Source organism: Orycteropus afer, unplaced genomic scaffold (assembly GCF_000298275.1).
Source record: "Orycteropus afer afer isolate SDZICR_OR568_19922 unplaced genomic scaffold, OryAfe1.0 scaffold00113, whole genome shotgun sequence".
Lineage (NCBI taxonomy): Eukaryota > Metazoa > Chordata > Mammalia > Tubulidentata > Orycteropodidae > Orycteropus > Orycteropus afer.
Window position 1 is genome coordinate 3,588,880 of NW_006921700.1, and position 14,798 is coordinate 3,603,677.

Here is a 14,798-nt window from a genome sequence, read left to right on the forward strand (position 1 = left end):
GAGATGGGTTGATACGGTGGCTGCGATGATGGGCTCAAGTATAGCAGGGATTGTGGGGCTGGCGCGGGATCGGGCAGTGTTTCGTTCTGCTGTGCATGGAGTTGCTATGAGTCGGAAACGACTCGACGGCACTTAACAACAACAACAACAACATCTTTGGTGTTGGGTCTCAACACGTATGCATATTTACTCATTTCTGCCACCCTGTGAAATATTAATAATAACTGATTAAATCAGAATACCAGTGCAATCAGCAGGAACTAAAACCTCTGTTCTCTCAATTTCTTTTGGAGAACCCTTTTTTCCACAGTAGACATGTGCGGGAGCTTTGGGTGCTCATGATGGCTCTTTAGTCCTTATGATAGTGTGTCTCTTAGAAGGATGATTCCTCTGAGCTCTTAACATTGAAGAATCAAACTTTCTCATATTTTTGTTTTTTAAGAATATGACTTCTTTAAGCTTTGAGTTGTCATCTTTTCAACATTTATTTTGGTTTTAATTATATCTCACTTCCACTTGATATACAGAAACCCCTACAGCTAAGGGAGCTCTGGTGGCATAGTGCCTAAGGCATTTGACTGCTAACCAGAAGGTTGGCGTTTCAAACCCACTAGCCACTCCTCGGAAGGAAGATTGGGCAATCCACTTCCATAGAGATACCACCTTGGAAACCCAAGGAGGGGTCGCTTTGAGTTGAGAGTGAGTCGATGACAGTGAGTTGTTTTTTTTTCCCCTACAGCTAAAGCCATCCCTCCTCCACTGAATGTATTTTTAATTCCCGGAAGCATTTAAGAAATGTGACTCCTAATGCTTTGGTCTTTTTTGTCAGTAAGTTCTGACTTGTCACTGAGAGTTGTCATTGTGAAAATATCAATAAATTAGAAGAACAGTAGTATCCAGGGTGTATGTCAGAATCACTTGGACACCTTTTTACAAAACACCTCCCCACCCCACCCCCAGACTTCTGATTCAGTAGGTCTGGAGTTGGAGCCACGATACTTGGGCATTGAGAAAGTATTCTGGATGATTTTCACAAATCCCTTCCTAACAACCATTGTCATAGCTAATAATCACATAGATTTCCATAGGGCTTCATCTTTGCAGATTTTGCGCAGATAAACCCAAACCAAACCCGTTGCCTTCAAGTCAGTTCTGACTCAGCAACCCCGTAGGACAGAACAGAACTGCCCCTTAGGGTTTCTGAGGCTTTAATCTATACAGAAGCAAACTGCCACATCTTTCTCCTGTGGAATGGCTGGGTTCAAACCACCATCCTTTCGGTTAGCAGCTGAATGCTTTAACCAGTGTACCACCAGGGGCCGTTTTGAGTTAGGTGGGAGGGATACGTACCAGAGGATAACAGAAATCTGTCTACTTAGAAAACAAATATTTAACTCCTTTAGTTTTGCTGAATGCCTTAATGAGAAACACCAACTCTCAACTCCCTGTCAGCTAAAAACAACAGTAGATTCCTAGTCCCCTTTACTAATACTTTTTCCAGGTTACCTTCATGGAAGAAGAAACATCAAAACCTTGCTTAAGCCAGAGTTGCAGGTATGTTTAGGAGAGTGCAGTGAATTGCTTGATGTGGCCCTCCTAGCCACTGTCCTCTATTCGGTGATGTATTGTAAATCCTATCATCTATGCCTGTTTGGGGTGGTGTGGTAGTTAAGGTCGTGTGTCAACTAGGCTGGGCACCTGGTAGCAGTCGTTCCCTAGAATGACTGGCAGTCATTCTGTGGTGGGGTTTGCCTTGAGCAACTGAATAGCTGCTGATTGTTAAAGCCATCCACTTGGGTCATTTCTGTTGGTGCAACACAAGTGGGATATATCTTGAGTCCTGCCTTGCTGGAGGGTCTAATTCAAATCACCACCCTTAGCTTCCTTGAGGGTATACCTCCAAATCTCCTGGGAAGGTTTGCCCTCCTCTTGCTCCAGTTCTGTGTTTTGGCTCATCCTCATCTCACCCCTGGATTTGGGACAGCAGCCGTCATCTGATCTACTGATTGAGGTTCGTCAAACCCCAAGAATTGGGAGGATCCTTTGATACCCACCCACAGACCTGGGACTCGCCAGCCTCCACCACTACTACGTGAGACCATCCCTTGTGTGTCTGTGAGTTCTGTGAGGCGTTACAGCGAAATACAGAACCCTAAGACAGGGGAGATTACTGGGAGGAGGAGGAGTTACTGTCTGAAATGATGGAGTGGCCCGGTAGCTTGAACATTTGGGACATTTTTAAGCTCTGACTCATGGGGACCGGCCTTGTGCTGATCTTTCTGAGAGACACTGTTCAAGCAGAGAGGGAAGGATAAGGTGAAATGCCAGGAGAGGCAAAAAGTGGAGGGTTAGTTAGAGTTACCTTTATGTAACATGGCGTTCTTTCCAAATATGTAAAAGGAGTTCTTTAAAAAAAAATGCATTTCCAATGTGTCCAGCACTATTGTGGGTGGTAATATTCAGTAAGAAAGTTGTTGGAATGAATACCTACTCATTTTGAATCTTAGATTTATCCAAGTGAATGGTGAAAACATGGGATTTGTAATGAGGATACCTGGATTCAGGGCCTGGCTAAGTGACCTTGAGCCAGCCATTTCCACTCAAGCCCTGCTCTGTCTCCTCACAGGGCTGGTTTGAGGGTCAAATGAGAGAGTGTATCTTTCCCTATAAGATGGCATGCCTCTTTCATCACTTTACCTTGCCCTTCCTTCCCTTAAACACCCTGAAACTTTGGCTTAAGCACCCCTTTAATGTTTTCTTCTTTCATGGAGGTAACCTTGGAAAGTATTGTAGAAGAGACTATGAATCAACTGTTATTTTTAGCTGAGGAAGTTGAGATTTTGGTTGAGAGTTTGGAGTTAAGCAGCAGGACAAAATATTTTCACCACACCAAACAGGAGAGAACGTGGAAGAAACATCCTAGTTGCTTAAGTCAAGAAAGGGTTGAATGTAATTAGAGAACAGATGCAATGAACTTTAATAGCTGTACAGTATAGTAAAAATGAGAACTGTCTTTATCTCTGGACACTGTGAAATTCACATAGGTCTTGTGTGTTTACAGACCTGACCGTCCTTTACCAGCCATTTGCCATCAAGTCAAGTCCAACTCATGGGGAGCCCACGTGTGTCAGGGTGGAGCTGTGCTCCAGAGGTGAGGGGGGTCTCCAAGCCTGTCTTCAGAGATGTCTCTGGGGAGACTTGAACCTCTGCCCTTGCAGTGAGCAGCTGAGCAGGTTAGCCATTTGTACTACTCAGAAATTCCATATGTAGAGCACAGGGTATGGATTAAGCTTTCAGTAGACAGTTTCCTTCCTTTTTAGTATCTAATACATAAGTTATACTTCCCTCCTGGAAGTGGTAGTTTTATCATATTCTAAGGTAGTGTGAGTTTGGATGCCAAAAAAAAAAAAAAAAAGTTAGAATGTCAGCTTTAAGAAATACAAAGGAGAGATGGTTTGTAAGACGGAATTTACTTAGAAGCTGAGTCTCGTGGCTACGCTGCAGCTTTATTGGTGGGAATGGAAATACTTGTGCCTTAGAGGCAAGCCACTTGCGCCCAGATAAAGTGAACAAACCTGGACTGGCTTGCATTGCTTTGTTCTTTGATGATGTAACTTACATAAGAATCTCTGCTTTGTTGGTTTGTAATTTCTGTGAGTATGTGAATACTATATGTCCCACTTAGCTTTATTCTATGCACTTTATCATTTCCCTCAGTGATCTCCAAACTGGATGGATGTACATGCTCTGGGAGTTGCACTAGCAATCCCTAGAAGGGGAAGAAAATATTAGAGCTTTGATTTACTCGTCTAAAAATAAAGGAAAGCATTTCGTTTTGGTCCTTAATACTGGCAGTTGGAGGCCTGGTGGCATAGTGGCCAAGCACTCGACTGCTAGGCGGAAGGTCGGCTGTTTCAGCCCACCGGCCGCTCTGCAGGAGAAAGGTGTGGCTGTCTGCATCCGTAAACATTCCAGCCTTCCAGAGCCTGTGGAGCAGGGCTGCTCTTCTGCTCTGTCCTATGTGGCCACTGTGAGTTGAAATCCAGTCAACAGCTTTGGGTTTGGGTGTTTTCGTTATTGGCAATAACCACCTGCCAGGATCTCCTTGTCACATATAGTACACCAGGTATCCCAAGGAAGGAATAGGAGGTCTTCCTCAACTTAGAGGGCTGGGCATAGTGCCCTCACTTAAAGTTTAAAAATTTACTTGAAGTTAATATAGTTGGTGTGTTTGTGCTTACATTATGTAGGGTTAACTAAACCAACTCTCACAAAATGGTGGCTTGATATAATTCCTATCTAGGAACTGCAAATTGAAGGTAATACAGTAATATGAGTACATGTGACATGCACACACACACACACAATGGCAGAGCTGATACCCCCTCCCTACTAGAACATGTGCCATGCTTCATGGAAAAAAACAGTGATCAACCAATCTAACCTCACAAAAATGGATCCTTAAATAATCAGAAAGATGTTTGCATGATGCAGTTGTATACACAGTGATAAACAACACACCTTATTTGCTGTAAGTGTACATTGTACTGATGATAATGTAAAGGCTTTGTGATTAGTGATGCATTTGGTAACTGCTTACTCAGATTATTTTTAATGATACTGTTTTAATGAATTCAAAAAAGTTTGGTAAATAGTTTTGTAGTTTTTAAATATAATTTACTTTGTCTTTATCTCATGCTGTTAAACTTCTTTTTTAATGTTTTATAATATATGTAAGTATTAGTGCTACACTATATTACGTAATTTATAAAATTAGAACCCAGACTGGAAGTACATCCTACTGCCAGTGTGCACAATAAAAGTTTGGAGACCTCTGGTCTGCATTCTGGACATGGTCAAAGTCATGTGGAGAGTCTGATTTGGAAGGTGTCTGGCTGGGCCCTTGGAGCAGGATCTTCACAGACCTTCCTGGCTACTTTTGATTATCACCCATATTTGAGAAGTACTCCTGGTCTACCTCATCTACTACGTAAGCCACAAATCATTGTCCACGCATGAAATGTCAGCCTTGAGTAAATATTAAGGTGGAAGAAACAAACTGGAAACCTATCTGTGGGATGTATGAGATCTCTCTACTTTTCCATTGGTATTTGTCATTTCTTAGGATGCTCTTAACAGCTATCTTCTTACTCTTAAAGTTTTTTTCTCTTTGAATAATTTTGGTCAAAGAAACAGAAATGTTATTTGGAACAGTATGAAATTGCTAATATGTGAACATGCATTACCTACAAATACAGCAATTTGTATGGTGACCCCCATTTTTCTCAGAGGAATTTGTGTTTAATATCTATAAAGATAGTTACATAAGAGGCAACGATTTTGCATCCTTCTTATTGCATGTTTTTAAATAATTTAATATAGCTGTTACATATGTTTTCTATTATGTGTCTTTCCTCAAAGATTTATTCACTGTATTACAAAAATCTGTTTAGTACCTGCTGCATATAAGCTCTGTGAACAGAAGTTTATCCCAGTGTTCCCCAAAGAGTTTAAAATCTGCCTTGGCAAAAATAAAACCCATGGGCATACATTGAAAATCCATCGTTTGTGGACAAAGTAAGCAACTTGCAAAGAAGATGGTAGTAACAAACAGCTTGAGATAAAGAAATGATTTAATCTAGAATCAAAATCAGCATTAACAGCCATAGGTGCCTTTGCACGCATTGCCACAGAGTCTGAGGCACACTCTTGTTAATGGTCCCTGGCTCCAGCTGGGTCCTTCACTTTCCAGAACAAATGCATTTCTATGCCCCTTTCCACTGGAATGGTTAAGGGGAAAGATAATGTACTCTTGAACAATTAATATTTAAGAGAGTAATCTTAAAAGTTAAAAAAAAAAGTTTGCAAAGATTGTTCTTATTTTCTTTTTCCTTTAAAATAGAAAACATAAAGATGTTCAACTTTTAGAAAATATAAGTGAACTATATATTTGCATATGTGAATATAGACACTTAAGTTGTTAATTTTCTTGAGTAAAAGGGGTCTATAGTCTCATTGATTTATTAACATTATGGTTTTAAAAGGAGCTCTGGTGACGAAGTGCGAAAGGCATTTGACTGCTAACCAGAAAGCTGGCGGTTCAAACCTACCAGCCACTCCTCAGAAGGAAAGTTGGGCAATCTACTTCCATAATGATACCACCTTGGAAGCCCAACAAGGCGTCACTATGAGTCGGATACGACTCAATGGCAGTGAGTTTGCTTTGTTTTTTTGGTAAAAGGAAGGTTGAGCAATCTACTTCTGTAGTGATAACCACCTCAGAAACCCAAAGAGGGCTCTCTATGAATCGAGTATGACTCGACAGCAGTGAGTTGGTTTGTTTTTTTGGTAGAAGGAAGGTCGGGCAACCTACTTCTGTAGTGATACCACCTCAGAAAGCCAAAGAGGGCTCGCTATGAATCAAGTCCGACTCGACGGCAGTGTGGTAGTGTGTTAATGGTTTTCAAAATGATTTGCTAAAATGTGATAACATTCTTTTAGTTTTTAATGACAAATATTAGGGACAGTGTTATTTCCAGGATGCTTACTACATAGTTCTAGCTGTGCTGTGACATGAAACACAAGTAATGACAGCCCACTGTGTTAGCCCTGTTGGTGTGGTGCCTAAGGCACTTGACTGCTAACCAGAAAGCTGGTGGTTCAAACCCACCAGCCACTCCTCGGAAGGAAAATTGGGCAATCTGCTTCTGTAGAAATAACACCTAGGAGACCCAAGAAGGGGCCACTATGAGTCGAATTAACTTGACAGCAGTAAGTTTTTTGTTTTTTTGTTTTTGCTTTTGTTTTAAGTTGGTGTTAGCCCTGGTGCTCAGGGATAAGGGTGATGTGGAAAAATTAGATGGTAATCCCCAAACATCATTTTAGCCATTAGCTTCAGATACCTTCTTATGAAGCCCTTTCTGAGAGCTACCTTTAAGCCTCAAAATTGACAGGTTTTAGCTCGAGCTTTCTTTTCCCACTTGCTGATGGGTGCTGTTCTCTAAATACTAGGTAAGTGCAGGGTGAGGTAGCACAAGGAGGAACAGGCTTCAGGAGGCTGCCTTGTTCACAGAATGGAAAGGAGCCCTGAACGAGCAGGGGTTGACTGATTCAGCCTTCAAATCCTGTATATCAGGGATTGCATTTAGAGGAGCTAGTAGATTAAAAGCCAGGTCACTCTGGAAATGGAATTACAATGATGTGACTACCATGGGAGGAAAACAGCCACCAGAAATACATTTCATGCATCTGCTTAGTTAAGATATACCACTTTGCATTCCAGGTGATCACCTTCTTCAGCTCAAGATTGCTGCAGGCTGGAGCTGAGCTGTCAGTGGAACGGGTCCTGGAAATCATCAAGCAGGGGGTTGTTGCACTGCCCAAAGACAGGCTAAAGGTAAGACTGGGTGAAGAAGTGTTCAGCTGACACATACTGTTACATTGCTTGGTGTAAATATTTGTGTCTGAACCAGCTCTATTGAGAATCATATTGCTGACCCAATGCTCATGCTAGAAAAGGCCCATTAAATATTACCTGCTGTACTATATACAGTGACACCCAGAACTTTGATGGAGGTTTGTGATGGTTTTTCAAAAGAAAATAGCCAGAGGAGTAGCATCTTGTGTCCCCTGCATATCCAGGCAGCAACCACTGCATGTGCCATGAGCAATTGATGCACTAGAAATAAAGAGGCACCCTTTTCTATTTCTTACCTGTTGAAACAAAGTCAGTCTTGCAAGTATTATCAGAGGAGCCCTGGTGCCACAGTGGTTAAGTACTCAGCTGCCAACCCAGAGGTCAGCAGATTGAACCCACCATCCACTCAATGGGAGAAAAATGTGGCAGACTGCTTCCATAAAGATTTACACCCTCAGAAATATTATGGGACAGTTCTGCTCTGTGGGGTCTCTATGACTTGGAATTGACTCAACAGCAATGGGTTGAGTTTTTAAGTATTACCAAAGGTTGATGGGGAAGCTGATGATGGTAATCGTGATGATGACAACCATGGTGACAATGGTTAACACATAGATTTTACTTGGTACCATGCAGGGTTCTAAGTGTCTTAAACTTACATCAACTCATTCAGTCCTCAACTCTGAGATAGGTAGTAGTATCATTCTAACTTTTCTGATGAGGAAGCTGATACACAGAGAGGTCAAGTAGGGGAGGCAGACCCAGGCAGCTGGCTCCAAATCCAGTGCTCGTAATTGCCACACCATTTACTGTATGTCTGTGACATAGCAGAGGAAGCATTTCAGGGAACAGGTAGGGAGGGGAACTAGCACTGTGTGTGAAGAAGGGCTTTACATTTGTGTGGTGGATGGATTCTGAAAGTGATCTGAGGGTATAAAACTCATGCTTCAGGGCTAACTTCCCACAGGAAAAAATGTAAAGTAAAAGGGATATTTTGGGGGATGCATGAATGTGCAGCATTGTGGCATATTTTTGTGGCATACTTGAATATTTCTTTTACTTTTGTTTTCTTTGTTAGATCTCATTGTTCTAGATGACTCTGTCCTAAGTTGACAGCCCAGCCTATTACAGTGGCTGTTTGGCCTTTTACATAGTGTTTTATCACAATTGACTTCTGTCCAGAGTAACTGTTTGGGTCTGTGTTTTTCAGCACTATCACTAGTACCACTGCTTAATGAACACTTTGGAGATATTGTTTCAAAATATAAAAATATTTTCAGTTATAATAACATGGTTTGTACCATAGCACCCCATGAGTCATCACACTCAGCTGCAGAGGTTCCTCCGTTCGTAAACAGCAGGGAGACACAGTGCTGACCAGAGGCGGCAGGTATTTCTGTCAGCTGAAGTGGCACCACCATGTGGCAGGAGCATAAAAACAGACTACAGCTCACTGGACCCTCCATTTGACACTGTGCTATTGCTGGCAGTTTTTTTAAATGTAGAGGATTCATATTCTTTCCACTTTTACATAAAGTAAGACTTTGGGGGAGGGCACTATTTCAAATTTACATAAGCTATCCTCCTTACTCAACACAACCAGTATGAAGATCCTTGGAAATTCTAGTGATTGCTTACAGGAAATGATGGATCTTGATGTTTAGTTGACTCAAGAAGGAACGGAAGATAATCCGGAACCTGTCCAAAAGGGATAAAGCAAGAGTCAGGGGAGGGGCATTTTGATAAGATCAAAGGACTGGCCTAGTGGAAGTCATGCAGATTGTGATTAGGGAGCAGTGTGTTTAGACTTCAGGTTTCAAAAGTGGAGCAGATCTAGGAGATAATACAGTCTGGATCTGGCCATGAGTGTGGGGACTGAAATGGCATGGAGGTGAATGAAAGTCCATGTGATTGAGCCAGTTAATGGACAAGGAGCCTAGGAGGAGTCAGTCAGTCACATAGGTTTCATAGTCATCCAGAATGATGACAAGCCAGGAGGTACAGAAAGACTGTGAACCAGATGTGACTGCAGATGCCTTAGGCACTACGCCACCAAAGCTCCTGTGAATGTAAGAGGTACTTAAAAGTCAGTAGGTGGCAGCTACCAGGAAGAGAAGAGGCTAGTACTAGCCTGAGCCTCGTAAGCAAAGTAGAGCTTTTTGCTTAGGGGGAAAGGAGTAATAACCAGGGAAAAGCAATGAGAGCAAAGGGGACATCAGCCCCACTTCCAGACCCTGAAGGCTGTGGAGTGGGAGAGAATGAGCAGCCTCTGTTTCCGAAGGCTGCAGGGGAATTGGAGTCCTGAAGGGAGAGCCAAATTTCAGTTCAAGCAGATATGGAGAGAAGATCAGCAGTGCAAAAACTGACCATGTAGGGACACTAATAACCAAGAAGTAGGGGTTCAGTGAAGCACTGTGGAAAGGTACCAGAGGGAGGGACACAGCAGGAGGTTGGATCAAGGACAAGAAAGCACAAAGCAGATGGGGACAAATACAGGAGAGAATAGATGGCTGGTAGGGCTTATTCCTGAGGCAGTGACCAATGATGATGAAGACATATGACACTAAGCTTGCCACAAGATTTCATCAGTAAGTAAATGTCTATCAAGTCTGTGCTCTGTGGCAGGCACTGTTACAGGTACTTGGGATACGTCAGTGAACAGATCTGTCCTCACAGTCTAGGAGGAGGAGACAGACAGTAGGCAACAAGCACAGTAAATAACAAAATTGCCCAGTGCCGTGGAACGTGGTAAGTGTTACAGAAAATAAACAACAGGTGGAGTGGGTTAAGGAGGATCACTGAGGGTATGTGGGAGGAAGTTGTAGAATTAAGAAGAATGGTCTGGGCAACTTTTGGCAAAGATAAGAAGGAGGTGAGGGAGTGAAGCATGCTGATGTTGGAGGAGAGTTCCAGGCAGTAAGAACAGCCACTGAGAAGGTCCTCAGCCAAGAACATGCCAGGCATGTTGGAAGAATGGCAAGGAGGCTGAAAGCTGGAATTGCATGAACAAGGGAGAGTGAGTAGTAGAAGATAGACAAAGATGATTGGTGGAGCTGGGGGTAGGGAGGTCAGATCATTCAGCAGAGCCTTGTAGGCCATTTCCAAAGTGGTTAGGGAACCAGTGCAAGATTCTGAGAAGAGTGGCATGATGCAGTTTGCATTTTGATAGGCTCTCTCTGGCTGCCGTGTTGAGAATTGACAGAAAACAAAGCAGAGACTAGTGCTTAACTTTGGCCTTGGGAGAGGAGCTTGAGAAATCCAACTCCCCTTAGGAGATGGCTGCAGTCTACATTGATGGCCAAAGCTCCAGAGAATGGTCACTAGAGTATAATTTCTGAGGGAGTGGTTAGAGAACTGGTGTTCAAGTGTTGGAAGAGTTGTTCATGGAAGCAGATTTAGACTTCTGTGTGGTCTCAATGAACGGGACAATTTGGTAAACTTCTTTAGGTTGGTTAACTGAGTCTCTGGTTAGAAGCTTGTCTCTGGTTTGCTAGGTGATCTTTGGCTCAGTAGTATGTTGTGAGTCAGTATGCAGCTAAAGTAGAGAGTCTGCCTGTGCTAGACTCTTCAGACAAATTTTTGGATGCCACACCTTAAGACGATCTAGAAAACTTTCAGAGAATCACTAAAATTGTAAAGGAATGCAGGGAATGGTAACAGGAACTCACTCCATTGTTATTACCCTTGAGAAGATAAGATTCAAGCAGAAGAGACTTGTCAAGTATTGGCAGAATTGTTTATGGAAACAGATTTGGGTATGTTCTGTGCAGTCTCAAAAGATAGGACTAGGACCAATGGGTGGAAGCTTCATACAGGGAAATGCATTTCAGTTCCATATGAGGAAGAAGTTTCTAAAGATGGAACTATTTAGAGATAGAATGGGCAAATTTTGGGAAGGGAGCAGTCACTCTCACTGAATGGCCACTTGGCAGAGGTGAAGTAGGCTCCATCTTAGAATACAGCGTGTATCTATTGGTACTAGCTGGCTAGAGCAGTGCATGGAGAAGGATTCTAAGGTTGAGTTCCGGTTCAGCAGGAACAGTGTTCACATCCATTCGCAATGTCTGCCACTGGCAATACCAGCAGAAAGTAAGGAGCCCTTGGGCAGTAATTTACCAACCAAACATAGACATCCAAACATTGCTTGAGAAATCCAACTAAGTGACTTTTAAGGACCTTTCCATTCCTGAGAGTCTAATTCTTCTAGGATGTAACCCACAACCCTGCTGGAGATACTCTAGGACATGTAGTTCCCAGACTTTCAGCCCCTGCAGCACAGGAGAAGGTATAAAAGGGGTAGAATGGTGCTTGAGCTGCCAACAGACAATATGGCATGACAACAATAAAAACAAATGAAGCTATAGGAGAAGTTCTGTGACAAGCATGGATTTTAAAAGAACATGTGCAAGAGATAGAGTATGTTTGGAGGCCAAATATAATGGAATGGCATGAACTTATACAAATGTTGTCAGAAGACTCAAATTAGAATCAAACCCACCCATTGCCATCAAGTCAGTTCAGACTCTTAGTGACCCTTACTGGGTTTCCAAGGCTATAAATCTTTACAGAAGTAGATTGTCTCATCTTCCTCCCTGCGAGCAGCTGGTAGGTTTGAACCACTGACCTTCTCACTGGCAGCCAGATGCCACCAGAGTGCCTTCAAATTAAAATCGTTAGACTTGAATTAACCCATGCCATGGGGCCATGGGTAGAAATTGGACTCAGACAGGTTCAACCTGAGGAAATGCTTTCTGATGACTGAAGTTGTTTAGCATCTCCCGATATGATATACTGAGAAGGACACTGCATCACTTCTGTGGTAATTTTGCCAAATATGCATAATTTTAATCTAATCATCAGAAAACCCACCTTGATATACATTCAACAAAATAAACATGACTATCAAAACAACATGATTAGGATAGAGTGAGAGAAAATTGTAGAACAAATTGCAAAATCATAGAAAGGATCAGGCTTATTGGTCTAGTATAGACTGGTGGAACCCCTGAGACTATGGCCCTTAGTCACCCTTCAGGCCTGGAACTGAATTCACTCTCATGGCTCAAGCTTTCACCTGTGAGGTGAACAGTAATGCTAGGGAGGTGTGCACTTCTTAGACCAATCAAATATAAGAGATCAGAAGGGCAGCGTTTGCCCAGAGATAAAGCTCAGAAGACAGGAATGGATAGGAAAGAAGGACAAAGGGAAATGGTAACCAGAGAGAAGTAGAAAGAGTTCTCTTATATTGTGGAGATTGCTGTCAGTGTCATGAAACAAAATGTATGTGAACTATTGAATGGAAAACCAATTTACTCCATAAACTTTTACCCAAATCACAATAAAAGGTTAAAAAATAAAAATGATATGATAGTCACTGCAAGGGGATAGAATCAGTGTACATAAATAAATCTATGGAACAATAAATCTGACATGTACTGAATACTTTCTCTATGTATTTGTCTCATTTAATCTCCAAAAGGTTAAAAAAAAAAAAAAAGATCCCAGTAAAGTGAGTAGTGTCTGGGATCTCAAAAGCTTGCAAGCTAGATCTCTACTGTCAGGAGCAAAAGAGAAAAAAGAAAACCAGAGACTCGGAGGATAGACTACTCTGCAGGGCTGATAGCCTCCAGGAGCTGTGGCCTCATCTACCCTGAGACCATGAGACCTAGTTGGTGCCCAGCTACCACTGCTGACCATTGTGAACAGGGCCACAAGAGATGAACCTTGATAGAAAGGGGGAGAACATGGATTAGAACTCAAATTCTTCAGAGTCCAGACTTGCTGGACCAATTGAGACCAGACGACACCCTGAGACTGTTGCCCTCAGATAGTCTTTAAACCTTGAGCCGGAAGTATCTCAAGACCATCTTTTAGTGAAATAATGGAGTGGCACCCAAAGCAAAGGGTATTACCCATTTATATGGTGTACTCTTTAAAACAAACAAACAAAAAAATCCCTTGATTTATATAATTGTTTTTACTGCAGTGTACATGTGAAAAATAATGAATTGGCAAATGTTGTGTTCTTTATATTGTTAGAACAATAAAAACAATTTTAAAAGAAAAAAAAAAATGCTAAAGTGATGAAAGGACTGGGAGACTGTCAGACATTGGAGTAGACTGTTAAAGGGAGCTCTGGTAGCATAGTGCCTAAGGCACTTGACTGCTAACCAGGAGGCAGGTGGTTCAAACCCACCAGCCACTCCTCGGAAGGAAGACGGGGCAATCTACTTCCATAGTGATACTGCCTCGGAAACCCAAGGAGGGGTTGCTATGAGTCAGGTCCAACTCCACGACAAACAACAACAACAAGGTGTTAAAAAGCAAGGAAGTCAATTTGAGACTAAGGCATGCCTGACCCAAGCCATGAATGTTTCAATTGCTTCATATGCATGCAAAAGCTGGACAGTTGATGAGGAAAATTTTTAAAAATGGATGGCTTTGAATTATGGTGTTGGCAAAAAATACTGAATACTATATGCTGCCAGAAGAACTAGTGAGTCTGTCTTGGAAGATCTACAGCAAAATGGTTCTTAGAAGTGAGGATGGGAGACTTTGTCTCTCCTGCTTTGGTCATGTTATCAGGAAGGACCAGTCCCTGGATAAGGACATCATGCTTGGTAAAGTAGAGGGTCAGTGAGAAAGAGGAAGACCCCCAACGAGATGGACTGACACAGTGGCTGCAACAACGGCTCAAACATAGCAACAGTTGTGAAGATGGCTCAGGACCAGGTGGTACGTAGTTCTGTTGGATATGGGGTCACTATGAGTTAGAAATGACTCAGTGACACCTAACAACAACAGCAAGGTAGCACTACACAGGTTCATCTTGTATTTTTCCCTGCCCCAACCCTGGAATCAACCACTTCTCCAGTGAGTCCTGGTTCCTCTTTTTTTTTTTTTATTGATCCTTAGGCCACCTTCTTCTTTGAACATTATGTGTCCTTTCTCTTGTCCTTCCTTTCCCCAATTTCCTTTCTCTTACGTTAACAGCTAATACTTCACTTTGCTGCCATACAGTTTAGTTCTTTGGTATCCCTCTAGCTATGACAAACCTTAGCTCCTTTCTTTTGACTTACCTCTCACTAATTGTGTCCTTAGCTAGTTTTTTCCTACTTATTCCAATCCCAGATTTTATTCTCTAATTTCTTTAGTGAGCTCTCCTGGCCCAAGAGCCCTTCCATGGGCCACAGCAGATAGTGAAAGTAAACCTGGTAGTTTACTACAATATACCTGTTCTTCACTTACCGATTATCTTATTATCCAACATTCTGCATTTACAACAATAGTAAAACACACACAAAAAAAAAAAAAAAAAACCCTACTGTCCAGCTGTTTTGTATATTAATGAGGCAGAGAGCATGAAGGCAACAGTGCATAG

General features: G+C 42.1%; 1 protein-coding gene across 1 annotated transcript in view; it reads left to right on the plus strand.

Annotated features, from left to right (window-relative positions):
- The window catches only part of DYM (dymeclin), a 490,131-nt gene that overhangs the window by 408,373 nt on the left and 66,960 nt on the right, over nucleotides 1-14,798 (plus strand). Inside the window, exon 16 of the mRNA XM_042781387.1 lies at nucleotides 7,283-7,396. Within this exon, the coding sequence (XP_042637321.1) occupies nucleotides 7,283-7,396 (114 nt within the window). The remainder of the gene's footprint in view (nucleotides 1-7,282; nucleotides 7,397-14,798) is intronic.